Consider the following 26,376-nt stretch of genomic DNA (forward strand, 5'->3'; position numbering starts at 1 on the left):
AAATCTGTATTTTTTCTGTCTCTTGATATATGTGGAGAGTTATATGCTACATTAATAGTTTAATGCTAAGAAAGGTGCACTTTTGTGCATCTGTGAAATAAGTGCAAAAAACAATGGCAACCATATCTCATTTTTAAATAAAATTATCAGGATGTACACTGATATTTCCAATATTATATGAAAAGGCACTAAAATGCTGGTATTATCATTTTTGATGCAGTACTGCAATTACCATCAATGGTAAGTGACAAAGCCAGTGTCCAAATTCAGGAATGGAAAACTGCAAAGGCCTGTGGCCTTCAAGCCAGTGGTACTCAAAGTAGTCCATCTTCAGATTTTTCTTTCTGGGTCTGTGACAAGATAAAGGTCAATCAGTGCACAGCCCCCTTCATCAAAAAAGTCTTGGATGAAAATGTCAACTGAATCTAGTAGTGTGCTTAGCAGTACAAACTGACAACAGGCTGTGGACTAGTACTGGGCCGAAGACCACACTTTGAGAAGCACTGCTCTAAGCTGCACTGCCTATTTAGTGCTTAGTTTAATTAAAATAAAACATGTTTATGTTAATACTTTATTGCCAAAATAAAGGAAATAATTGTGGTCTGTATAATTTATGAATGACCTCTTACCTTCTTTATGCCACCTAGGAGGTACTTAGTGTAATGCAAAACATGTAATACAAGTCTAATGTATGTTTGTTTGTTTGATCAACATTAAATTGTAACTCTCTAGTAATTTATGTTAGTAGTAAAACAACTTGAAAATGTTAGTAAATTTTTTTTTTTTTTTTTTTTTGAGACAGAGTCTCGCTCTGTTGCCCAGGCTAGAGTGTCGTGGCGTCAGCCTAGCTCACAGCAACCTCAAACTCCTGGGCTCAAGCAATCCTTCTGCCTCAGCCTCCCAAGTAGCTGGGACTACAGGCATGTGCTACCATACCCGGCTAATTTTTTTTCTATATATTTTTAGTTCTCCAGCTAGTTTCTTTTTATTTATTTATTTATTTATTTTTTAAGTAGAGACGGGGTCTCACTCTTGCTCAGGCTGGTCTCAAACTCCTGAGCTCAAATGATCCGCCCACCTCAGCCTCCCAGAGTGCTAGGATTACAGGCGTGAGCCACCACGCCGGCCCCATTAGCAAATTTTTAATGCTAGCTATAGGTAATTTTAGATGAGGAGAAGCTTTACTTAAGATTAATGTGCAAATAAATTAGTGACCAACCCTGAGAGGTTGGTCACTGTCAGGGAAAATAGTATCGGTTCTGATCATCTTAACTTAGAAATCAATGATTTAGGCTATAGCTGAATATAAAAACAAGAGCACAGTGGAATATTATGCAGTCACATAGAATAAATCTATAGGAAAAGGCCTCTAAGATAAGTAGAAACAGGGAGGGGGAGAGAGTAGTCTGTATAGAATATATATGAAGCTATTTGCATGCATATGCATAAATTATTTCTGGAAGAATATTTAAGAAATTAGTAATATTGTCTTGGGGAGCAGGACAGGTAGATTAGAGATCTGGGATAAGAGTGAATCTTTTAAAATATGAATTCAGTTTTAAAAAGGTTTTAACTTTTATCATATACATAATATTTTTTAATTAAAATACTCAAAAAAGCAGAGTCCATTTTGTTTTGTTTGCTTGTCAGCATCAGGAAGTCTCATCATTCTTTATATATTTATATATCTGATGAAATTATTATAGTTTCCCTAATTGCAAAATTAGAATGTAGAAGAGTAAACAATTGTTTGTAAACCTGTCAAAAATAAATGAAAATCTAGGGAAAATGCCTGCCCTTACCATTGAATGAAAAGATTAAGTTTAGTTGATGAATGTGAGATATTCAGTTTTTCATTTTGAAATATTCCATATGATCTCAGGTCTTAAAGAAGAAGCAACAAGATAGTAAGAAATTGGCATCACTGTCAATCCAAAATGAGAAACGTGCTAATGAACTAGAGCAGAATGTAGAACACATGAAATATCAAAAGGTACAGCTGCAAAAACGATTTCGAGAAGAAAATGAAAAAAAGAAGCAACTGGATGCAGAAATTAGGCGGGATCAACAAAAAATCAAAGTAATATTGTCATACATTCCTGCTAAGTATAATATGACATGTTAAACGGCCCAGAGCTATGGAAGCCAAGGTTCATTGGCTTTTGAAGTATCTCTCCTTGACCTGCCCTTCACTGCTGTCCTTATTCACTTAAAAGCTTTGTTCATCTACGTAGTAAAACCTATTTATTGAATTCTGAGTACTGTCTTGAAGGCTTTGACTTCACAAAAGAAGGTACAGTGATAAAATTTATCTTAGTAGGATCTTAACTTTAGTTGAAGCTATCAAAAACATAAACTTATAAAACCAACTTTCTAAATAATATCTATCATTTGAATAGGATTTCCCATTTTCACAGTGTTTTGATGTGCATTTTCCATGTGGCTATGTGGAAAAAAGTACCAGATTAAATTGTACCATTTCACTCATAGTGAGTAGAAGAGTGATCAGACCTGAATGCATAGCAGTTCTGTAGAATAGATTGGGCGGGGTCTAGTGGTGTCAGCCTGGGCTCTGGAGCCAGGCTAGCATGGGCTCAGATCCCAGCTCTCTCAGTTCCTGGCTGAGAGATTTATTGAGAGAATCACTTACCCTCTCTGAGTCTTTATTCTTATCTAAAGTGGCCTTAATCATACTTGTCTCACAGGGCCTTTTTGAAAAAAGATGATGATCATCATCATAATAACAAACACTTATCTAGCACTGTCAGAACAGGTTCTATTCTGTTGAAATGTTAAGCTGAACCTAAGTCCTGGAACATAATTGGAGATTTCCTAGATTTTTTTAAATTAAGATTTTTTTTTTTAGAGCAATTCTAGGTTCACAGCAAAATTGAAAGGAAGTTATAGTAATATGCCATATACCCCATGCATAGCCTCCCCCATTATTTACAGCTCCCAGATTTCCTAGATTTTTAACATTGGATATAACCTATTTTCTGACTTTAAAAAAAAAATCACAGAATTTAGTGATAGAAGGGAACTTAAGGAGCATTTAAGACAAGTTACTCATTCTTTTTTTTTAAACAGCTTTATTGAGATATAATTCATATACCATATACCATAATTCATATACCATACAATTCACCTATTTAAAGTATATGATTCAATGGGTTTGGTTATAACATTAGTTTTTGTAAGTTGTGGTAAATATGTATAATATAAAATTTTAACCATTTTTGAGTATACCATTCAGCAGCATTAATTAAATTCACAATGTTGGGCAAACATGACCAATATGTATTTTCAAATTTTTCATCACCCCAAACAGAAACTCTGTAACTGGTAAGCAGTAACTCCACATTCTCCTCTTCCCCAGTCCCTGGTAATCACTAATCTATTTTCTGTCTCTATAGATTTGCTTATTCTAGATACTTCATTTAAGTAGAATCATTCAATATTTGCCTTTCGGTGTCTGGCTTATTTCACTTAGTATAATGTTTTTAGGGTTCATCCATGGTGTAGCATGTATCAGAACTTCATTCCCTTTCATTGCCAAATAATATTCCATTATATGGATATGCCACAATTTGTTTATCCATTTATCCATCAATGGATACTTGGGTTATTTCCACAATTTGGCTATTGTGAATAATGCTGTGAAGCTGTATCAACAAATAAGTAACTGTTTGAGTCCCTGCTTTCAATTCCTTTGGGTACACATCCAGGAATGGAATTTCTGGGTTATATGGTTACTCTATGTTTAGCTTTTTGAGGAACCATTTTCCACAGTGGCGACACCATTTTGCATTCCCACCAGCAATGTATGAATGTTTTAATTTCTTCACATCTTCACCTCTCGTTTCTCTTTCTTTTTTTATTATAGCCATCCAAGTAGGTGTGAAGTGGTATCTCATTGTGGCTTTAATTTGCATTTCCCTAATAACTAATGATCTTGAGCATCTTTTCATGTGCTTTTTGGCCATTTTTATATCTTCTTTGGAGAAATGTTTACTCAAGTTCTTTTTCCACATTTTAATTTGGTTGTTTTTTGTTAAGTTGTAGGAGTTCTTTATGTATTCTGGACATTAAATGCTATCAGATACCTGTTTGATAATACCCTTTGATCTAACAAAGTTTTTAATTTTGATGAAGTCCAATTTATCCATTTTTCTTTGTTTTTGTTGTTGCTTGTGCTTTTGCTATCGTATCTAAGAATCCATTTCCAAATCCAAAGTCATGAAGATTTGCCCCTGGGTTTTCTTCTAAGAGTTTTATGGGTTTTGCTTTTATATTTAGGTCATTGATTCTTTTGGGGTCAGTTTTTGTATATAGTATGAAGTAGGGCTCCAACTTTACCCTTTTGCATGTGGAAGTCCAGTCGTCCCAGTACCATCTGTTGAAGAGACTATTCTTTCCTCATTGAATGGACTTGGCACCCTTGCCAAAAATCAGTTGGAGGAGGAACTGGAGAGATGCTGATGGGGCATATGGGGAGATGTTGGTCAAAGGGTACAAAGTTGCAGTTATGTAGGATAAATAAGTCTGGAGATCTAATGTACAGCATGATGACTATAGTTGATAATGCTGTATTGTATATTGGAAATTTGCTAAGAGAGTGGATTTCAGGTGTCCTCACCATAAAAAACAAAATGGCAACTATGTGAGGAGATAGATATGTTAATTAACTTGACTATAGTAATCATTTCACTATGTATATGTATATCAAAACATCATCTGTGTACCTTACATATGTACAATTTTTATTCAAAAAAATTAGCCATAGATATATGGTTTTAAACTCTCAGTTCTATTCCATTGGTCTATATGTCTGTCCACATGCTAGCACCACACTATTTTGATTATTGTAGCTTTGTAGTGAGTTTTCAAATCAGGAAATAAGTCCTTGAACTTTGCTCTTCTTTTTCAAGATTATTTTTGCCATTTGAGGTCCCCATAATTCCATGTAAATTGAGGATGGGCATTTCCATTTCTGTAAACAAGGCCATTGGCCATTGGAGTTTGACAGGAATTGCACTGAATTTCTAGATTGCTCTGCGTAGTATTGACATCTTGACAGTATTAAGTCTTCTATCCATGATCGTAGGATGTCTTTCCATTTGTTTAAGTCTTCTTTAATTTGTTTTAGCAATGTCTTTTAATTTTCAGTGTACTAGTCTTGTACCTCCTTGGTTAAATTTCTTCCCAGATATTGTATTCTTTTAGAAGCTATTGTAAATGGAATTGCTTTCTTAATTTCCTTAAGTTATTTATTCTAAATAATAATGGTAATAATTATTATAGCAATAGTTAACATGTATGGAGAATTTATATTCAGACAATACTGTACTAAACATGTATATGCCTTATTTAATCCTTTTTTCCTTCTATGTTTTCAACTTTTCCTTTTCTCCTGCATTCTGTCTTTAAACATAAGGTTTTTCCATCCTAAAATTATCCTCTTTCAACCATTTTTTCACCTCCAACTACTCCCTCTTTCATCTCCCCTTTGTAACCAAACTTCTCAGAAAAGTTGCCAGCATTTGTTTGTATTTCTTCTGCTCCCATTCATTCTCTTATCCTCTTCCTGCTGGCTTCTGGCTCTACCACTCACTTAAACGCTGTCGCTAAAGTCCTTTAACACTGTGCATCCAGCACAGTCCACTCCCTCCATCTTGAAATATTTTCCCCTTTGCCTTTGTGACATTATACTTGTTTTTTCCTCCTTTCTGATTGTTCTGCCTTTGCTTGTTCATCCCACTCTACCAGTCCTTTTAAATCTGGTCTGTCTTCTATCTTCTGTCTTAGGTGACCTTATCTTTTTACATGGCTGCAATTAAACTCTTGACAGTCCCAAATTTAATCCTTAATCCCTTAATCTGTCCTTTGAGCTCTAGATTCATATGTCCAACCATCGACATCTTCACTAGGTTGTCTTATAGATTAATTCATAATTTTCCTTGCTTATCTCCCCACTACTTCTTCCTGCTTCCTTCATGGAGGGTAAAATGTAGTTCTCCAGTGCTCCTTACATGACATGTCAATCCATTTAGTTAGGTAAACTAGAAATTTAGGAGTCATCATTGACTCTTGCCTCTTATCACTCACATATCCAGTGAACCATTATATCTTCCAAACATCATGAATCTGTCCAGTTTTCATTTCTGCTGCCAATAACCTAGTTTCTTTCTCTTCCTCTAATGTGAGGATCAGGCCTGTCTTGTGGTGTTTGGGTTTTTAGCTCCTCATCTCTTATAGCCTGTGGCTTAACCCAGCAAGATATAGCACCAAGTCCATGCTAAGGGAAAATAAAAGAACTCTTGTTCAAAGAGTGTACAGTCTGCTGAAATGCAACTCTGACTGTAACTTACATTCTGATCTAGGGCACTTTTATTCCATCTAGCTACATTTCTAATTCTAGGGAAATGACCCATTTATGGGGAGTCTATTCCAGAAAAAGGAATAGACTGCTCCAAAGATACATCGATAGTTCCACTACTTCATGCAAAAACCAAAACCTGCTTACAGTCCTAAAGGAAATCTTGCCATCTGTTTGGAGCTAACTTTCTGAAACTCCTGTTTGTCCATTTTCTACTTGACTAAGCCATTTCCAGAGAATACTATGACTTCTGCATAGGTTCTCCTCAGAGCAGCAGTTCTTAGCTGAGGTCCATGGAGAGATTTCAAAGAAAAAATATAGAAACCCCTGAAATTGTGAGTGGTGGTGTGATCTTGGGCTTTTTACATCCTAAACACCTATTTCCTCATCTGTAAAATGGAGTTTATAGTAGTCCCCATCTCATCGGGTTATTGTGAGGATTAAATGGGATAAATAGATGTAAAAAGCCTAGCACAGTGTCTGGTACACAGTTATTTTAATACTATAACAAGGATGACAATTGAAGAGAAAAGCAATAACGTATGGACCAATATGTGGAAGAGGGAATTAGACCTATTGCAGTATACTTTTAAAGTGTATGTGGACAAATAGGAATAGAAGAGAGTCAACTCCAAGTATAAGGTAGCTTTATTTAAGATAGCTTTATTTCAGCATCCTGAAGTTGTTAGGGCTGTGACAGGGGTTAAAGTATAGCTATGAACTAGAGCTAGGGAATCATGAAGAATGAATGGGTAGTAAATATACTATGATCCCAATTCACTCATAATATAACTCGGATGGGCATAGAAAATGTCTTTATTTAATCTGTAACAGACCTGTCTTCTTTGTGAGTGCTCCCTTCCCCTACCATCCATGTCACAATAATTGCTGGGAATATGGTGAGAACTAACCAAATGTCCTATCTGTTCAAATCTTATTCTGAAAATATAAACATTCCTTTAAATATTTCTCAAGTCTCTTGAATAAGAATGTTCAGTCCTTTAACCTGTTCCTCCATATGCTTCTCTCTCTAAGATGGCATCCAGTATATGTGGTGGTTGGGTGTATAGCTTTCTTTTATTGTATCTCATGGAGTTGAGGGATGTGACTGGCTGGAATCTGTTCTCCCTTGTCCACCTGACCTTGCCTAACCTGCTGGCCCTTATGGTGAAGCCCCTGGCTGGTATAACTCATAGTCTGGTCTTGCTTCTGGTTTAGCACATGGGGCTGCTTCTACTTTATCTCATCTCCCACCATCATAAACCCCTGTTGAGGCCACTAGGTCTTCCATCTAGCTTGCTAGCCCAGTGGTTTATCCTTACCGCCAGCTTTGGGGCCAGTTCTCCACAATGACTTACCCATATTGGCCCTTAACTCAGGATTCGTGTTACCTGAGACCAAAGAGTCCATTTAGTGTCCCTTTCCTAATTGTATCTCTCTGTTCTTTTGGCAATGGTGAGCCATCCCATGTGGGTGTGAAGCCTCTGCATTGAGTCTGTGTTCTCTCTCCTGAATGGGGTAGGACCCTCTCTGCCCTCACTGATACCTTTACTCTTTTTTTTTTTTTTTTTTTTTTTTTTGAGACAGAGTCTCTCTCTGTTGCCCAGGCTAGAGTGAGTGCCGTGGCATCAGCCTAGCTCACAGCAACCTCAAACTCCTGAGCTCAAGGGATCCTCCTGTCTCAGCCTCCCGAGTAGCTGGGACTACAGGCATGCGCCACTATGCCCGGCTAATTTTTTCTATATATATTTTTAGCTGTCCATATAATTTCTTTCTATTTTTAGTAGAGATGGGGTCTCGCTCTTGCTCAGGCTGGTCTCGAACTCCTGAGCTCAAACGATCCTCCCACCTCGGCCTCCCAGAGTGCTAGGATTACAGGCGTGAGCCACCGCGCCCGGCCTACCTTTACTCTTTACCCTCTTTCTGGGCCAAAACTCAGAGGGACAGTTGGGATACAAGTCTTCCTTACTGTCTCTTTTTTTCTTTCTGCTATTCCCAGGGCTGGAGAGTGCTAGGCTTTTTCTGTTACTTCCTTTCTATCATTACTTCTGAAATTACCTGTGGAGAAGGTACAGTTTTCATTTTATTATGAATTTGTCACAGTCTAATACTTTTGTAAAATATGCATTAGCAGAAAAATGAAATGAAAATATGCCAGTAAAAGTCCATTTTTTAAATTATTAAAGTCAAGAGATACAAAATTCTGTCAAACTGCTATAAACGTATCTAAACACTTTCAATTTTGTATTTGTCCATCATGGACCAGTTACAAATAGTATGAAGACTGGCCCACTTTGACTCATGGCCTCCTTCTTGGTTCCTTTACTGGTGAACAGCATCATTTTCTCTAAAGCCCAGGAGAATACTGTGAGCGTCAGGCCTCTTGACCCTTAAGATGTAGATGGAAATGAAAGGAATTTGGAAAATACTCCACAGAACCATGATCTGTCTTGCAAGGCTATTCTCATGCTACAAACTCTCATTTTTGAACACCAGAAACTGAGTATTTCTTTTCTTTTTGCATTTCTCCTGTAATAAATTTTAATATACCCATGGCAAGTGGGTATCTTGGGTGACTAGCTGTGAAGGTAATGAGCTCAGAAAGGCAGAAGAGAAAAGCACATTTCATATGCTTATCCCTGTTATGCTAATTTATAACACTTACAAAGAATGAAAAAAAATGCTCAGTTTGTTAGTAAACCCTGATTTTTTTAGTTAGATTTTATTATCTGAGTGAGAGGTAACATTTGCTTCTTGGATATGCTAATCACCCTGATCTAATCAGTATATATCATATGCATCAAAACATGACTATGTACCCCATGAATATGTACAGTTATTATTTGTCAATTAAATAAAAAAAAAAACAACAACCAAAAAACACATTATTTTCTTCTCAAATAGCTCCAATCTTCATTTACTCATTTTTTCCTTTTTGCAACTAAGAGGGTAAATGTTAAGAAAATGATTATGTGCATATTTAATGATGGCTAGGTAGAGAAAGCAATAAGGTATTTTCAATTTCTTTTTCTACAGGAACTACAGTTAAAATCAGAACAAGAAGAAGGTCTAAAACTGAAAGCTGAGGACCTTGATGCATTTAACTGGAAAAAGAGAAAAGATATGTTGGGAAGTATAGACCCACTCCAGGTCTGTTGATTCTATTTAGTGCTTCCTGGTTTCTCTTCAATTTAGTGATTGTCTAACTAGAGGTAAAAAGTGGTGGACTCTGAATAAAACCTTCAAACACTAGATTTTTTGCCACTTGAGTGCAAAATTTCTAGTGTTTCTCTTGAAACTTTTATTATTAAAAATTACTTTCTCATACAGAAATGTGCTATATTCTTATTTCAGTAGAAATGGGTTTACTTGAATATTGTTGAATATAAATATGAAATCCATGTTCACTAGATTATATTTATTCCCATGTAAAGATTGGTTTATTCTCATGAAGACAGGTATATTTCTAAAAATCAGAGCTCAACATTCAAACAGAACCAAATTGTGTATGTACTATTCAGGGGTCCCCAACCTATGGTGAGTTGTATAATTATTTCATTATATATTACAATGTAATAACAGAAATAAAGTGCACAATAAATGTAATGCGCTTGAATCATCCCGAAACCATCCCCTCATCCTCCACCCCCAGTCTGTCTTCCATGAAAATAGTCCCTGGTGCCAAAAAGTTTGGGGACTGCTGCTTTAAAAAGCTATTTTAGTGCCACATTTTAAGAATAAAAGTTTACAATCCATAAAATCATTTCAAAGTTTAAAGAAATTGAAATTAAAATTTTTTTTCTACTCTCATTTCTCAGGTGTGAAATTTTAAATTTTATGTAAGAAAAATACTGTACTTAAAACTGTAATTACACTCATGCAAGTACATCTACCTTAATTTGGAAAAATTTATTCTCTCTTCCTAATTTTTTTTTTGAGACAGGGTTTCACTCTGCTGCCCAGGGTGGAGTGCAGTGGTGTGATCATAGCTCACTGCAGCCTCAAATCCTGGGCTTAGGTGATCCTCCTGCCTCAGCCCGCCAAGCACAAGTGCATGCCACCGTACCTGGATAATTTTTTTATTTTTTGTAGAGATGGGGTCTTGCTCTGTTGCCCAGGCTGGTCTCGAACTCCTGGCCTCAAGCTCCCGCCTCAGCCTCCCAAAGTGCTGGGATTACAGGTGTGAGCTACTATGCCCAGCCCCTAAATTTTGTATATTATAGTTTAATAGTGACATTTAGGACATGGATGTATTCCCATTCACACTCTTTCCACCCAGAAATGTCATCAAAAATCATAAATTTTTCATTTTTATGTTTTTGCAATGAGGCTTACAAAGGACTTCTAATTCACCTTTCAGATCCCACTCACAGTTGAGGAATGTTTGTAGAGTATGTCTAAGTTACATGCTAGACTTCATAGGGTCTCCTATTGGTGTTTCTAAGAATATAACAAAACTAATATATGTTTATAGTTGCTCTTCCTGTTCCTAATAACTGTAGAGCTACTATTTTAGGCTTCAGTGTTACTTGAATGGGATAGTGCCTACAGAATCATACTATCTAGGTCCAGATGGAAGACTGAATAGCTCTGCATCTTCTTTGCCTTGGCCACTGTGCTCTCTCTTTCTTATGCATATTCACTCTCATTGTATTAATATAGATTTCTAGGAACCTTTTGTATAAGGTTCATGAAGGACTGGAAAATTGTTATTATATTGATTTTTTAAATTTATTTGTTGTTTGGTGGCATGGCTTCATTGGCAGAGTTCTTCTTGGACAGTCATATTCCATTAATACTTATGTGTTTATGTGTTTCTGAGTATCCTTAATTCAAGAGTATCCTAAGGTGTTTGTTTTGGAGATCTTTCCAGCTCTGTTTATTTTTTAAAATAATTATTTGATGTTGACAAGCTACAATGCAGATTGGGTTTCCTTCTATGCTCCATCACCTATGTCTTCCACTATGTGTATTCATTTATTCACTTCATTGATTAATTGATTGAATGAGGCATTCATTCACTCTTCATTTAATATTTTATTGAATGCCAACTGTGGGCTAGGCAATGTACCAGGAATTATGGATGAAGAGGTAAAAAGTACATTCCCTGCAGTCAATCAGGGAGCTCAAGTTGGGGAGACAGACTAGGAGAGCAACCAGCAGTGTAAGTGCTGTGATGGAAGTATGCACCTCTACGACATAGGAAAAGATGCTCTTAACATAGACATAGAAAATTGTCAGCCCCTACTTTGTCATGCTAAAAAACCCCAGACTCTTTGACATATTTGGGGAGTAAATTTTAATTCCTTAAGAAAAACAACACAGCAACATCTTGACTAGAACCACTTCTTTAGGGTTTCAGACAGGAACATGAGTTACTCTCAGTGACAATTTTTAAGTGTTCATTTAAGAGGTTTCAGCCAATCTGAAATTACATTGTTACCACATAACTTTTATGGCAGAAGGAAAAACAAATAACATTTCTTTGAAATTTTAATGTAGAAATTGGACGAGCAAAAGAAATGGTTAGATGATGAAGTAGAGAAAGTTCTGAACCAACGCCAAGAATTAGAGGAGCTGGAAGAAGACTTAAAGAAACGGGAGGCCATAGTTTCTAAGAAGGAGGCCCTGTTACAAGAGAAGAGCCACTTGGAAAATAAGAAGTTGAGATCTAGTCAGGTATTCTATTTAATATGCTATTTGATTCTGGTTGTAAGCCATATAAACTAGGATTTTCCTCTCTGAAAAGTAAATCATACCATTGTAAAGTTAGAAACCAAAAGAAAACACTTCTTGTTTTCAGTATATTTTGCTTATTACTGCTTATCAAATGACCATCACTAAAACCTATTGGAATTTCAAAGTAAAATGTTCAGTGTTCAGCCAAGTGTGATTTATTATTAATTTTTTTTGTATTTTTTATTGTGGTAAAATATACAGAACATTTAACATTTATAATTTCAATTATTTTTAATTACATGGTTCAGTGGCATTCATTACATTGACAATGTTGTATAGCCATCACCACTATCTATTTCCAAAACTTTTTATTACCTCAAACAGAAACTCTGTAATGATTAAGCAATAACTCTCCATTTTCCCTCTTCCCAGCCCCGGGCAACCTCTATCATTAACTTTAGTGGATATTTTAAATAAATTGTACCATTATATGCTTTATGGTAAACATTGGTAATTTGGAAAAATAAACTTGAAGTCTATCTAATTGTTACTACCACCCAAAGTTAGGAGTTTGTAGGGTTCCTATAAAAGAAGATTTTATGTAATGAAGATTTGTTTATTTTTCAAATTATAAAGACTTGGGAACCTTTACAAAAATTTTTTCCTGGAGGACTTGGATTTTATGAGCCAAAGAAGTGGTTTTATGAAGGAGTTTGCCTTGATTTCAATTTTTGAAAAAGAGTGATTGTGGAGGGAGTAGAAGGATCAGGAATAATTTTATTTGGACCTGTCTATACATATTTTCAACAACAGCATCTAAAAATGAGGCTAAGTTGCCCTAGAGTTGGAGAGGACTTCGTATCTGTCACCTTCACCTCTAGCTGGCCTTGGGCCCAGGGTCAGTCTACCCATAGAGTCATGGAACAGACAAAGGATCTGTAACCTGCTCCTCTATTAGACTTGCTTTTCAGTCAGCATCTAGACCAGTAGGACCCAAATTGATTACGGTGTGTTCTTAACCTCTCTACATCAATATAACAAGTAGATGGGACTGAGGACCAGTACTTACCTTTGCTCTGTCCTCCACTTCCCAATCTGTGTTGAAATAGCCATTAGCACCAGGCCATGGGACACAGGGTTAGAAGTGGCCCCTCCAGCTGTGCAATATCAGGCAACTTGCTAAGACTGGCTGTCAGGGTCAAGTTGTAAAAGCTGTCCCTCACAACATATAAATGACAGCAAAGGAGATTAACAAAATCTTGAGTAAACAGAAGAAGATTACCTGGACCTTTATGATATGTTCTGTATCACAAGAGAAGAGGAAAAATAAAAAAGAATGAGGATAATCTGTTCCCTGAAATAAGTTTACTTCAGGATACAGAAAAATAAATAAATAAATGAAAACAGCTGTTTTCTGTTCTCAATAAGATGTAATATTTCGGAAGCAAGAACATACTGAGATAAGTAAGAAGTACAAATAAATGAAAACCACAATAGATCAAAGTAAAATTGATTCTTAGAAAATTATTTTAATGAAACAGAAGAGAAACTTGAGACTTATCCTGATGGGTTCTTTTCTGAACAAAAGGCACACAAAGATTACATCTCTTCCAGTGTTTGAGAAATATTTATAAGACTTGATTATAGGGCCGGGCGCGGTGGCTCACGCCTGTAATCCTAGCACTCTGGGAGGCCGAGGTGGGCGGATTGTTTGAGCTCAGAAGTTCGAGACCAGCCTGAGCAAGAGCGAGACCCCATCTCTACTAAAAATAGAAAGAAATTATATGGACAGCTAAAAATATATATAGATGCATGGGCATGGTGGTGCATGCCTGTAGTCCCAGCTACTCGGGAGGCTGAGACAGGAGGATCGCTTGAGCTCAGGAGTTTGAGGTTGCTGTGAGCTAGGCTGACGCCATGGCACTCACTCTAGCCCAGGCAACAGAGTGAGACTCTGTCTCAAAAAAAAAAAAAAAAAAAAAAAGAAAGTAAAAAGACAACTCATATATTTGCAAATCATATATCTGATAAAGGTCTTGCATCTAGAATATATAAAGAATTCTTACAACTCAATAATAAAAAGACAATCCAACTAAAAAATTGGCAAAAGATCTGAATAGACATTTCTCCAAAGATGATGTACAGGTGGCCAATAAGCATGTAAAAAGATGTTCAACATTATTAGCCATCAGGGAAATGCAAATTAAAACTTAAATGAGATACCACTTCACACCTTCTAGGATAGCTGTAATCACAAAAACAGATAATAAGTGTTAGTGAGGAGGTGGAGAAACTGGAACCTTGATACACTGCTGGTGGGACTGTAAAATTATGCTGTTGCTTTGGCTAACCCATCTTGTGGTTCCTCAAAAGGTTAAACATAGAGGTACTATGTGACCCCAGCAATTCCACTCCTAGGTATATATCCAAGAGAAATGAAAGTATATGTCCACCAAAAAACTTGAACATGAATGTTTATAGCAACATTACTCATAATAGCTAAAAAATGAAAATGACACAAATATTCATCAACTGATGAATGTATAAACAAACTGTGATCCATCCATACAATGGACTATTATTTGACAACAGAAAGGAATGAAGTACTGATGCATGCTACAACATGGATGAACCTTGAAAACACATATTAAGTGAAAGAAGCCAGTCACAAAAAACCACCTTTGTATAATACCATATATCAAGTGTCCAGAATAGGCAATTCTATTTCTATCCAGAGATAGAAAATAAAATAGTGGCTGGTGGAGGATTGGGGAGGAAATGGAATGACTATTAATGGGTATGGGGTTTATTTTTTGGAGGTGATAAAGTGTTCTAAAATTGATTTGTAATGGTTGCATAACTCTATGAATATATTAAAAACCATTGAATTATACACTTTAGGTGAATTTTATGGTGTGTGAATTATATCTCATTAAAGCTATTATTTTTTAAAAATCCATAAACTCATAAAAGGGTAAAGAGAGTAGAGGAGATAAGAGAGGACAAAAGATTAACTCCCCCAAAAAAATTTATAAGATAGAAAGCAAATAGATGAGAAGTTATTGACTTAGCAGAACAGAAGAAGCTGTAATCCAAATGCCTAGAAAGATACAAATGAGAGCCAAGGCTTTGGCTTTAGCTTTTTCCCTTTTTAAAATATAATATCATTAGAGATATATGATTCATATCAAAAAGACTACAGCATTAGAGAGAGATAATTCACATAGAACATCAAAAGACTCAGAAATGAAGGAACTAAGATTTTCAGAAGGCAGGAGCAAGGCATAGGATGAAAATAGGGCATAGTCAGGAAACTGTTCTTTTCTCACTCTGGGACAAGATGATTTATTTTCTGAGGATTGAACCAGTCACAGCAAAGGGTCAGGATAAGTCAAAATACTCCAAACAGGGAATGAATGCAAGTCTCCATGTGAATTCTGAGTAATCCATTTCGTAATCTCTACCTGGATCCCAGAATGCTGGCAGCCAGATTTATACTTCCCAGCAGGAGATTTGTAGATTTTCTGAAATATAGTCCCTGAAAAAAGACCTAAAAACGCTTAAATTTGGGAGCCCCCAACTAAGTGGCTGGATCCCACATATATGCTACCATCACACATCATATCAGCTTTTTAATACCTGACTCTTAAATGTGACGGGCTTTCAGGAATCCCACCAACATTAAAGACAAAAGGAAAAAAACAAACCCAGAGAAATTAAAGATAGAGTAAGAAGTTGAAAAAACTTTTAAAAAGCCTTAATATCCTCAATGTGGTAAAAGATGATACTCTCTCCATAAAACAAGAACTGTAGGTTATTAAAAAAAATGAGAGAACTCTTGGAAATTAAAAGAGTTAGAGGATAAAGTTGAGGAAATATCCCAGAAAGTAAGTAAAGAGATAATGGAAAACAGGAGGAAAAAAATTTTTAATTGGCACATAAATGCAGGAAGCCCAACATCCAAGTAATGGGAATTCCAGAAAGAGAAAACAGAAGGGAGATTATCAAAGGCATAATATAAACAATTTTCCCGATACTGGTGATGTGAAAACTATAGATTGAAATAGCCCATCAAGGGCCCAGCAAAATGACTGCCCAAGGCATATCACTGTGAAGGTTTAAGCACACTGACAGAGGAAAAAAGAAGATTCTGAAAGCTTCTAGATAGAAAAGACTAGTCACTTGTAAATATCAAGAATCAAAGTGGCATTAGACTTACCAACTTTCTTCATTAGAAGTTAAAAGACCTGAAGCAATCTTCAGACTCATGAGGAAAATGATTTCTACTCAGTAATTTTCTTCTAAGCCAAACTCTCAATCAAATGTGCAGCTAGAATAAGGATATTTTCAAGTGAAAAAATTATCTCCTAGCAAGCCTGTCTCAGGAAGCTGCTGGAGAATATGCTCCATAAAAATAAGGGCGTAAGTTATGAAAAAGGAAGACTCAGGATTCTGAAAATGTGATCCAACATAGAAATTCCTGGGAAATACCAAAGGGAAGTCCCAGGACAACTAGTCCAGTTTGGAGCAGGAGGATGAATGTTGCATGCAAAATGTTTCCGGAAAAGAATGGATCGAAGAGATTTCCTGCTAAGTTTGTTCAAGTGAAAAAGTATTGAGAGGAATTTTATAGTTCTACTGGAGAAGAATTAGTTATAAGATACAAAAAATACTGGTAAAACAAAAGACTAAGGAAAAAAATAAGGTACAAAAACTGTAGCAAATGGAAGCTTTTTTATGATCATTTTATACTAGTTAAGCATATGAATAATAGTCACAAATTCATAATAATGTAAATGAATGCTGATTTAACTATAAACTGTAATAGTTTAACTTATATTGGAAGAATGGAGGGGGAGGGGAAGTAGAGAAGAAGTATAAGAGTGCTAAATCGTTATCTCCCATGATACCCAATCAATATACAATAGCTAAGGTTGATAATATCATTTAGAAACATGGACATAAACTCCAGAAGAAACAACTAAAAAGGTTGAAGGTAGCTATTTCTGGGTAGTGGTTAAAGTTTGGGGGGATGAACTGCTTTTTTAAAATTATAAACCTTATGATAGTGTATACATATACACATATATGTGTATATATACACATATACTTTATGGTATATATACATATAATTACCATAATGAAAAAATATTTTACAAATTATCTTAAATTAGGCCATAATGAACACCTCTATAAATCTGGCCATATTTTCTGACCAAAATAAAATAAGAGTAAAAACAAATTATATGTTTAAACCAACCAATCATATGTTTAAACAAACCAAATCTCAACCTTTAGGAAATTATAATATAATGCTACAATATAACAGGCCAAAAAAGAAAAGCTCAATTCAGAAAATAATATAAAAGAAAAATACTACCTCTCAAAACTTAGCTAAAGCAATTCTTGGTAGTAAACTCATAGTTCAAATATACATTTTTTTTAAAAAAGGCATTTAACTTAAGATTTTAGAAAATGAACATCCCCTTCAAAAAAAAAATCCATGGGTGAAAATAATAATATAAAAAGCCAAAAACGTATTCATCTAGTAATTTTCTATATGTTTTTCCTAATTTATATGCAGTCTGGATTTCTAGTAATTGTTTTTGGGGTGTCTGATGGGTTTTGTCTTTTTAGGCCTTAAGCACAGATAGTTTGAAAATATCAACTCGCCTGAACTTGTTGGACCAAGAGCTGTCTGAAAAGAGTGTGCAGCTCCAGGGCAGCACAGCTGAGGAGCAAATAAAGATTTCAGAACAAGTTGAAGCCCTCCAGAAAGAAAAGGATCAGCTCCAGAGACAAAGAAACAGTGTGGATGAAAAACTTAAAAATGCTAGTGTGTTGTCACCTGAAGTAAGTCAGTATTCTTTGGAACTGGAGGTGCTGTATGATGGATAACTTGAGTGATTTCCTCAGTCTCTTTCACATAATCATAAAAAATCATAAATCTGGTAAATTTGTTTTCCTTGACACTTTGTCAGATATAATGAATTCACCTGGCACCTGTTTGGCACCATAAACCATGCTTGACTAGAGAGACTGAGATGTCCTGACATAGTGGTCCATGGACGTGGCCCCTTCCTGGCACTGACAGGCATTAGGAAACTAATACTATACTTTCCTTGAGTATGGCCAACTTCTCAGCTGGAGTTACTCATCTGAAATCACAGAACACAGAAAATGATTTCAGGGACTCTTTTCTCAATTCTTCGAAGGAGGACACCTAACTTTTCTTTATACATCCTTCTTGAGTGACACTAGGTAACTTATTATATACAATGGATAACCTTTCCATGCTTGAGAAAGGCTCAATGTTTGGGAGCATATTCCACACTTTATCCAGCCAAATAGATATACAAAATCCAAATCCCAGTAAAATACCTTTTAGTTATATAATAGTTTTCATTTAGGGGAGCATATGGCTCCTCTCACATTTATTTTTTTTAAACTATGTAAAAGATGATTCATTTATTGGCTATCAAATTGCCCAAAACTTTTGTCGTTTTTCAAAATTTTAATTCAGCCAGCAGTGGTACCTATACTTTACTTTATTAGACAAAGATGAACTAATGAGCCTGAAGTTTCTCTGTAAATATTTATTGTTGATGTCCTGTCATCAAAGCAAGGGAAGATTGCTAAGAGAAGGTGAGTACCTGGGAATCACACATCTTGCTGAATCTTTTAGTATTTTAGATTGGAGCAAGTGAGAGGAAATTAAGGGGGCTAGTTAAGAAACAGGAGAAAGGATAGCATGAAATTAGATTATTGCTCATTGAATTGATGAAAGGAATTGAAAACTAACTTGATTAGGGGGTAAGTGGCAGCTGAAGGAGCATTTTAAGCCTCTACTGCCCTGTTTCATAACTTAACTTGGGTGGTTGTGCAGAGAATTGCAGAATCAGGCTGTCTTCCCAAGGTGTTAAATTGGAGCCCCAAGCTTATAGATTTGAAGGTATAAGGGCCTAAGATACAGCAAAACTTAAGTATTTAAGGAATTCTGCCTGCCCAGAACTGTTAGTAGGCCCTATGGAAGAAACAAAAAAAGTAGAAAGTATTATGCTTCCCTTGAGAAATTCATACTCTTATCTGGGAAAAGAGAGAGAAATATAAGAAAACTTTAAACCCTGAGGAATATAAAAAAGCAAGTTATGGATAATGTATTAAAGCTATAACTCTCAAAGCAGTGCCATGATTGTTTGGGAGAAGATTCATCAAGGCAGCCTCGGGATTGGAATCTTGAGCTGGATTATGAAAAACATGATATGTACTAGTAAATATAAGGAATAAGGCCATTTAGATAAAACATCCTTAAATAAGGCACAGAGATGGGAATGAACAAATTCTCTGTGCAGAAGGGTAGAGTTCTGTTATTATCAAGAAACATTTAGGTTTCTGTTTCATGTGGGATTCTGTAACTAAAAACGTTATTTACAGACTTGTGGTGAAAATATATAGTACCATTTATAATTACCTCTTTAGCAGCCACTCTGCATTGGTTTGAAGGAATGCTGAGCTTTCTACAACTGGTAGGGGGTTCCATTTAGTCATGTGAGCTTCTGTGCACCCTCCTTCCACATCATTCGTTCTTTTTAGGGTAGCTCTGAAGTGGGCTTTGCTCTCACCACTATTTTAAATCCAAGATTAATATTCCTAAATAGATCTGCCAATAGCAGATGATCAAGAACATGAGATTCTGATGTTACACAAGATATCAATATAATCTAGGTGGAATGGTTTACTCTCTTTAAACTTTCTTAGGATTATTTTCTCTTTCCAAAGTAAATTAAAACATTTTTCCTGATGGTATTACTTTATGGGAAGTGATAGAAAGATTTTAGATTACTATACTAATAGAGTATTACCCAACAATTTACTATAGACAAATCACCTCCTCTTTTTTCCATAAAATCCAGAAACTAAAATTAAAAAAATAAAAGAATACTTGAACTCTAGCTTTCTAGTAATACAGAGTAGTTGCTTAGTAAGTGGGATATAGGAAGAACGGTTATGTTTATTTAATCTTTTAAACTTTCAGTTGCACATTTTATGATTCAACCATTCATATAATTTATAGAAAAATACACCCATATGAAGTGCTTGCTTGAAAGTTTTTGTTTTTGTTTTGTTTTTTACTGATAGGAATGTGTGATCAAAAAAGTGTGGAGGCCACCAATGCTTTAGGTCCCTGATACAGTGTGGTCTCTGGACCAGCAGCAACAGCATCACCTGGAAGCTTGTTAGAATTGCAGATCCTCAGGTCCTACCTAGACCTGCTGAATCAGAATCTGAATTTTAACAAGCTACTGGGTTTACATTAAAGTCTGAAAAGCAGCGCTATGTAAAAAAGCACAGTCAACTCTTGATAATTTGTGGTTTGTGTTGTAGCAAATTTTTCATCCCTGAACCGTCTCCCATTGCCACTTATCTTGTCAACCTACACCTATTGTTAGAGGGAACCACAAACATTTATATGCTACAGCCTCAGTGGAGCCACCTACCCTCTGTGTTCTATAGTCATACCACCTTATATCATCCTGGTACTTCCTTAACTTAGATCCAAAACTATAGAAACTGAATTTATGCTAATTATTCTCAGCCATATATAAAAGCAAACTCTTTTCACATTTGTTTCTGGTAAAATATAATCACAGTATAAGTTCAGAAGTCAAGTAAAGTCCTAACTTACCATTGTCAGTAGGTTCTTGGAAACTGTGACTTTAAGTGAAACAACATATAAGAAATTTTTTTCTTTCTCATCAGCATTATCAAAAAACAATGCTGAAAGAAATGACATTATCGGAGGACCTGCTATATATCATTTCACTTAAAGTCACAGTTTCCAAGAACCTACTGATGACTTATTATATATTCTTTGGATAATTTACTTTTTTTTTTTTTTTTTTTAAAAGAAAGAGGGTCTCACTCTGTCGCCTAGGCTGAAGTGTAGTTGTACAGTCATAGCTCACTGCAGCCTCCAACTCCTGGGTTCAAATGATCCTTTTGCCTTAGCCTCCCGAGTAGCTGGGACTACAGCCACATGCCACCATGCCCGGCTAATTTTTAAAAGTTTTTGATAGAGACAGCGTTTCTCACTATGTTGCCCAGGCTGGTCTTAAACTCTTAGCCTCAAGCAGTCCTCCCTCCTTGGTCTCCCAAAATGCTGGGATTACAGGGCATGAGCTACTGCACCTGGCCAGATAATTCTTTTTTTTTTTTTTTTTTTGATAATTCATTTTTATTTGTGGCTCCTTTTATTCATTCTCCTAAGTACCTTTCAGTATTTAAAGATTTTTTTTCCTTAAGAAGGTGAATATTATTTTATTCCTTATAGAGCAGTTATCAAATCATCAAATTCCTGATGGTTAGTGATTGCACAGAGAAATAGAATGGCTGTTGGACATCTTTTTTCCAAAATGATTCTTTCAGAATATTTTATAAAATGATTTTTAAAAATGAGTATTATTCAACCTTCCACTAGAATAGGTTCCAGAAGTCACTCTATTCTTTAGATATATCAGAAATATTCATATTCTTTTCCTTGGGATGCTGGGGGGAGGAGTGGAGATAAATAACTTGAGTCATGTAACCACAGACACATGAAAATATTTTTTTCTCCTCTTCCTTCCTTAACTTATTCAACAGATACTTATGGAATTTAAACTATGTGATAGGTATGATGCTGGGCAATAAGGATATGAGTATGAATAAGACAATCTGCCCTTAAGGAATTTAAAGTTTAGATGACTTCCACAACAGGTATAGGTATACAGAAACATATATCCAAATCTCCCCAATCTGAAATAATTTGTTACCAGAGATTTGGATCTCCAAAATAACATGTATTTGGATAGTTCAAAGAACTGGTATAGCCAGACATGGTGGAGTGGTCCTGTAGTCCCGCTTGAGCTACTTGGAAGGCTGAGGCAGGAGGATTGCTTGAGCCCAGGAGTTTGAGTCCAGCCTGGGCAACATAGCAAGACCTTGTCTCTTTAAAAAAAAAAAAGAGAGAGAGGAAAGTAAAAGAACTGGTAGATTTTCTGACAGATTTATCAGATTTTTTTCCCCACAAAGGAAATCTCTGATATATGAAAAAAATATTATGCCGCTACTATTTTTAATACCTATATTTTCCCTTTAATAACATTTTATAGGAATCTTATGAAATGTTTCAAATCCTTAACTCCTCATTTTTTTATGCCATATTGTGTTTTTTTCCTCAGAGACTCTCCTGATTATTAGTTCTTAATAATTTACTGTAAATGTCTCTCCTTGCCTTCCTAGCAGTGTATTGTTTTGAGAGATCATTGAAAAGAAAGCAGGGGGTCTCTAGATCTCACTAGTGGAAATGCTGACATATAATATGCACTTTGGAGTTATGGAGGGAGATAAATGACGGTACTATTAATCCTGTGGACTGAGGCTTTGTTCAAGTGTATTCATTGGATTAGATGACAAGCATTTGTTGTATGACCTTGGAACATTTCAGAACTCATCTAAACTACTGACTCTTCCATTTTATTAAACAAGGTATATTGTGAGGACTCAATGATTATATGTTTTATATATATATATATATATATATATATATGAGTATACACAGTGCATTGTATAGCATAGCAAGCAAACATTATATTCTTAAAATTTAGTAAAAGAGTAGTAATGTCTATTAGACTCAAATAGCATACTAGGATCCGAGTATATGCCAAAGTCCAAGTGTATTATTTCATTTAAAATGAGTGATTTCTACTGTATTATATCCAGGAAGAACATGTTCTTTTCCAACTTGAAGAAGGGATTGAAGCTTTGGAAGCTGCAATTGAATACAAGAATGAAAGTATCCAGAGTCGCCAGAACTCGCTTAGAACATCATTCCAAAACCTCTCCCGTAGTGAAGCTGATGTCTTGGAAAAACTAACTTGCCTGAGTGCTGTTGAGATTAGAGCAATTCTTTTCAGATACTTCAATAAGGTTTGTTTTTGAGGGACAGAATATTTTTCTTATAAAGAGGGGTCAAGATGCTTATGTATCCTGTGTTTATTTTAAATTTTTAAAGAAATTGAAAGGCTCAAAGATTTAATGATACAACTACAAATTTAAGCATGATTTCTCTTTATAGTACTGAATGCTGTCATCTCAAAGCTTTGTGATTATCCAAATCTACAGGCCTAACTTTGTGAGCTTTTAAAGTTTGAGGGCCTCTTAAAAGAAAGCCTTTTTGAAATAGTTTTAAACACCAAAGAATTTAAGTTATGTTCCTTGCTCATTATTTCTTGGATTTTTTTTAGATTCGGATGGTTTTTCATAACATTCATGAAAAATCAAGGGCCCTCCAGGTTTTGCTTCCCCTTTCTTCACTGCTGTAGAATAGTGGAACCTGTACTTTCTCATAATGTGTGAGTTGAAATGGAGGTGAAGTAGTGCCACAGTAGCAAAGATACTAATAGATTTTATTAACCTGCATGTGCTTAAATCAATTAAAATATTTTCTACACATTTGACCATTTACTGATCCAGAGATGTTTCATAGCATTGAGAACTACATCTTTTCTCTGTCTTTTCCACTTAAAATATATATTATGAAGTGTTACACAACTAGATAATTCTTTTCTCTGAAAAGTATATTCAATGTATGGGAATATCAGACAATGAAGCAAAAATAAAACACTAAAGTTTTAAAATAAAGTTCTAATTCTGTTAAATAAAGATGAAAAATGAATGAAAATGTTATTATACATGGCTTCCTCTTGGATTTATCACTCTCAGTAGTAAGCTATTAATATTATTGATGATAGTAATCCTATCACTGTGTGTTTAGAGGGCAGAAAAATAGTATTGTCCTAGGCTTTGATATAGATAACTCTTTTGTGGTACTTTTAAAGCAAGAGTTCTTAACCCAAGATACCTCTGCCAAGTCAGTAGATTTTCTGATCCTGAGACCCTTTGTATTAATGAGTATTTTTTTTTCTGGAGAGAAGGTCATTAGATTATTAACAAGTTCTGTGACACAGACATTGTCTGAAGTATTTTTACTTCGTATCAGTAGAAAAGAGCCCAGGAGACAAAATGCATGACCTGAAACTGAACTCTGTTTATAGTTTAAAAAATTCTGTCACTTACTTATAATATCCATTTTGGAGTTAAAACTGGGAATTATCTAGATGTTATACAAGAGTCTTTAGCTTTTGAATATCCACTTAGTCTAGAGAAAAAGAGTTAGAGAATTATAAAATGTAAACTTCAGAGATCATATCTAAGAAATTATGGAGGGGTGATTATTAGAGCAACATTATATTGAAAATGAAAGTGTTACCAATTCAGAATTCCTCCAAATTCAAAAGGCTGCTAGGTTATTTTGTAGATATGTTACAAAGCATTTACCTAAGGATCCAATATCTTGGCAAGAATCACTTATACTATGGAAACTAAGGAAGTTCATCTTTATGTAGCCTAAGAAAAGTACATGAGTCTTATTATATTAGGCTAAGACACACTTAAAAGGTCAAAAATGTATTTTCTAGGTGGTTAACTTACGAGAAGCTGAACGGAAACAACAGTTACGTAATGAAGAAATGAAAATGAAGGTTCTGGAACGGGATAATATGGTTCGTGAGTTGGAATCTGCACTGGAACATCTGAAATTGCAGTGTGACCGTAGACTGACCCTCCAGCAAAAGGAACATGAGCAAAAGATGCAGTTGCTGTTACATCATTTCAAAGGTAACTGCCCTTCATTGTCAGTTACGTAAAGGTGATATATGAATGGGGTATTGAGGAAGGAAGATAGGATAGAATTTGATTACTTAAAATCCCAACATGTTTAAATAGTTACTACTAGACAAGTGTTTGGGCTTTGCATGTTTTGGTTACCACGTTTTGGAGTAGCTGACTTTGTTTTAGGGCTATTCATGCTTGAAATGTTATCCCTTCTGCCTGCCCCCAGCACACACATAAGAACTGCTACAATCCTGTTAGTTTTTTTTTGTTTTTTTTTTTTTTTTGAGACAGAGTCTCACTCTGTTGCCCAGGCTAGAGTGAGTGCCGTGGCATCAGCCTAGCTCACAGCAACCTCAAACTCCTGAGCTCAAGCGATCCTCCTGTCTCAGCCTCCCGAGTAGCTGGGACTACAGGCATGCACCACCATGCCCGGCTAATTTTTTCTATGTATATTTTTAGCTGTCCATATAATTTCTTTCTACTTTTAGTAGAGATGGGGTCTCGCTCTTGCTCAGGCTGGTCTCGAACTCCTGAGCTCAAACGATCCGCCCACCTCGGCCTCCCAGAGTGCTAGGATTACAGGCGTGAGCCACCGCGCCCGGCCTCTGTTAGTTTTTTGTTGGTCTAGTTTTTATGTAGAAATGTGGGATTACTTCTGGATTTTTGATGTACAGTTGAAAATTTTCTATTTCCATGGGATATAATACTATGATATTTAAATTATTTTTCATTCACAAAAATAGAGTGGTAGGCTCTATCATATTCCTAGTTCTATTTCTTGTTAAAATTTTCAATCGATAAAGTTGTATCTTAGGTCAAAATTAGTCTACCATTAATGGTCACCTACTGTTATCAGTGAGCAATAGTTCAACCATCAACTCCCATGTGGAAAGAGAGCTATCAAAGCAATTAGGCTGGTGTTACCTGGGCATATGGCCAGTACACAAATAGCTGATCACTGCCAGGCGATACTGTTACTGCTGCAATCCAGGCTGCTTAGTCTTGATTCTCATGAATCCTTAGCTGAAAATTTGAAAATATATGAATTTGAATGCTAAGGCAATTTGTCTCTAAGTTAATTCTGTAACTGGTTAATTGCCTAATGACAGGGTTTCCTTGACACAATATTGCATTCAAACATGTTCTTCTTACCTTAGTTTCGTTCTGTCTTAAGTCTCGAAAAGTGATATTTAATAGAATTTTTATGTATTTTTAGAGTGACTGGGATTATACCACCAAAACTCATGCTATAGCTAAATCAGAACATTTTTAAAAATCATGGATTTCTATAGCTATACAAGTTTTTATCACAAAGTTGTAACTGCAATGTTAACAATTTATGAATTGTCTAATTTCAACTGAATATGAGGCACAAAATTAAATTATACCCATTATGAGGATTCTGATTTATGATGTCATTAATTTTAAGTATTTTTTAAAAACAAGATGATGGGTTAATTTAAAATATACAAATATACTTGAATAAAATTTTACAAAACAGCCAATTATAACAAAAGAAAAATACAAACAAGTAGGACCATTTTATAAATATGCCAACAGGAGAAAGTAGGTTTGAAAGTCTTTATTTTCTAAAGGACAGTAACACT

At 35.4% G+C, this 26,376-nt stretch overlaps 1 protein-coding gene across 6 annotated transcripts in view; it reads left to right on the top strand.

Annotated features, from left to right (window-relative positions):
- The window catches only part of KIF27 (kinesin family member 27), a 69,869-nt gene that overhangs the window by 37,754 nt on the left and 5,739 nt on the right, over positions 1–26,376 (top strand). For 2 of the 6 annotated variants that reach the window (XM_069476324.1, XM_069476329.1), the window contains 6 exons: positions 1,883–2,080; positions 9,413–9,526; positions 11,879–12,055; positions 17,693–17,908; positions 22,817–23,023; positions 24,574–24,772. In XM_069476324.1, the coding sequence (XP_069332425.1) occupies positions 1,883–2,080; positions 9,413–9,526; positions 11,879–12,055; positions 17,693–17,908; positions 22,817–23,023; positions 24,574–24,772 (1,111 nt within the window). The remainder of the gene's footprint in view (positions 1–1,882; positions 2,081–9,412; positions 9,527–11,878; positions 12,056–17,692; positions 17,909–22,816; positions 23,024–24,573; positions 24,773–26,376) is intronic. The other 4 variants (XM_069476325.1, XM_069476330.1, XM_069476328.1 and 1 more) reach the window with 4 other exon arrangements.

The sequence above is a fragment of the Eulemur rufifrons genome, chromosome 7 (genome assembly GCF_041146395.1).
Source record: "Eulemur rufifrons isolate Redbay chromosome 7, OSU_ERuf_1, whole genome shotgun sequence".
Classification (NCBI taxonomy): domain Eukaryota; kingdom Metazoa; phylum Chordata; class Mammalia; order Primates; family Lemuridae; genus Eulemur; species Eulemur rufifrons.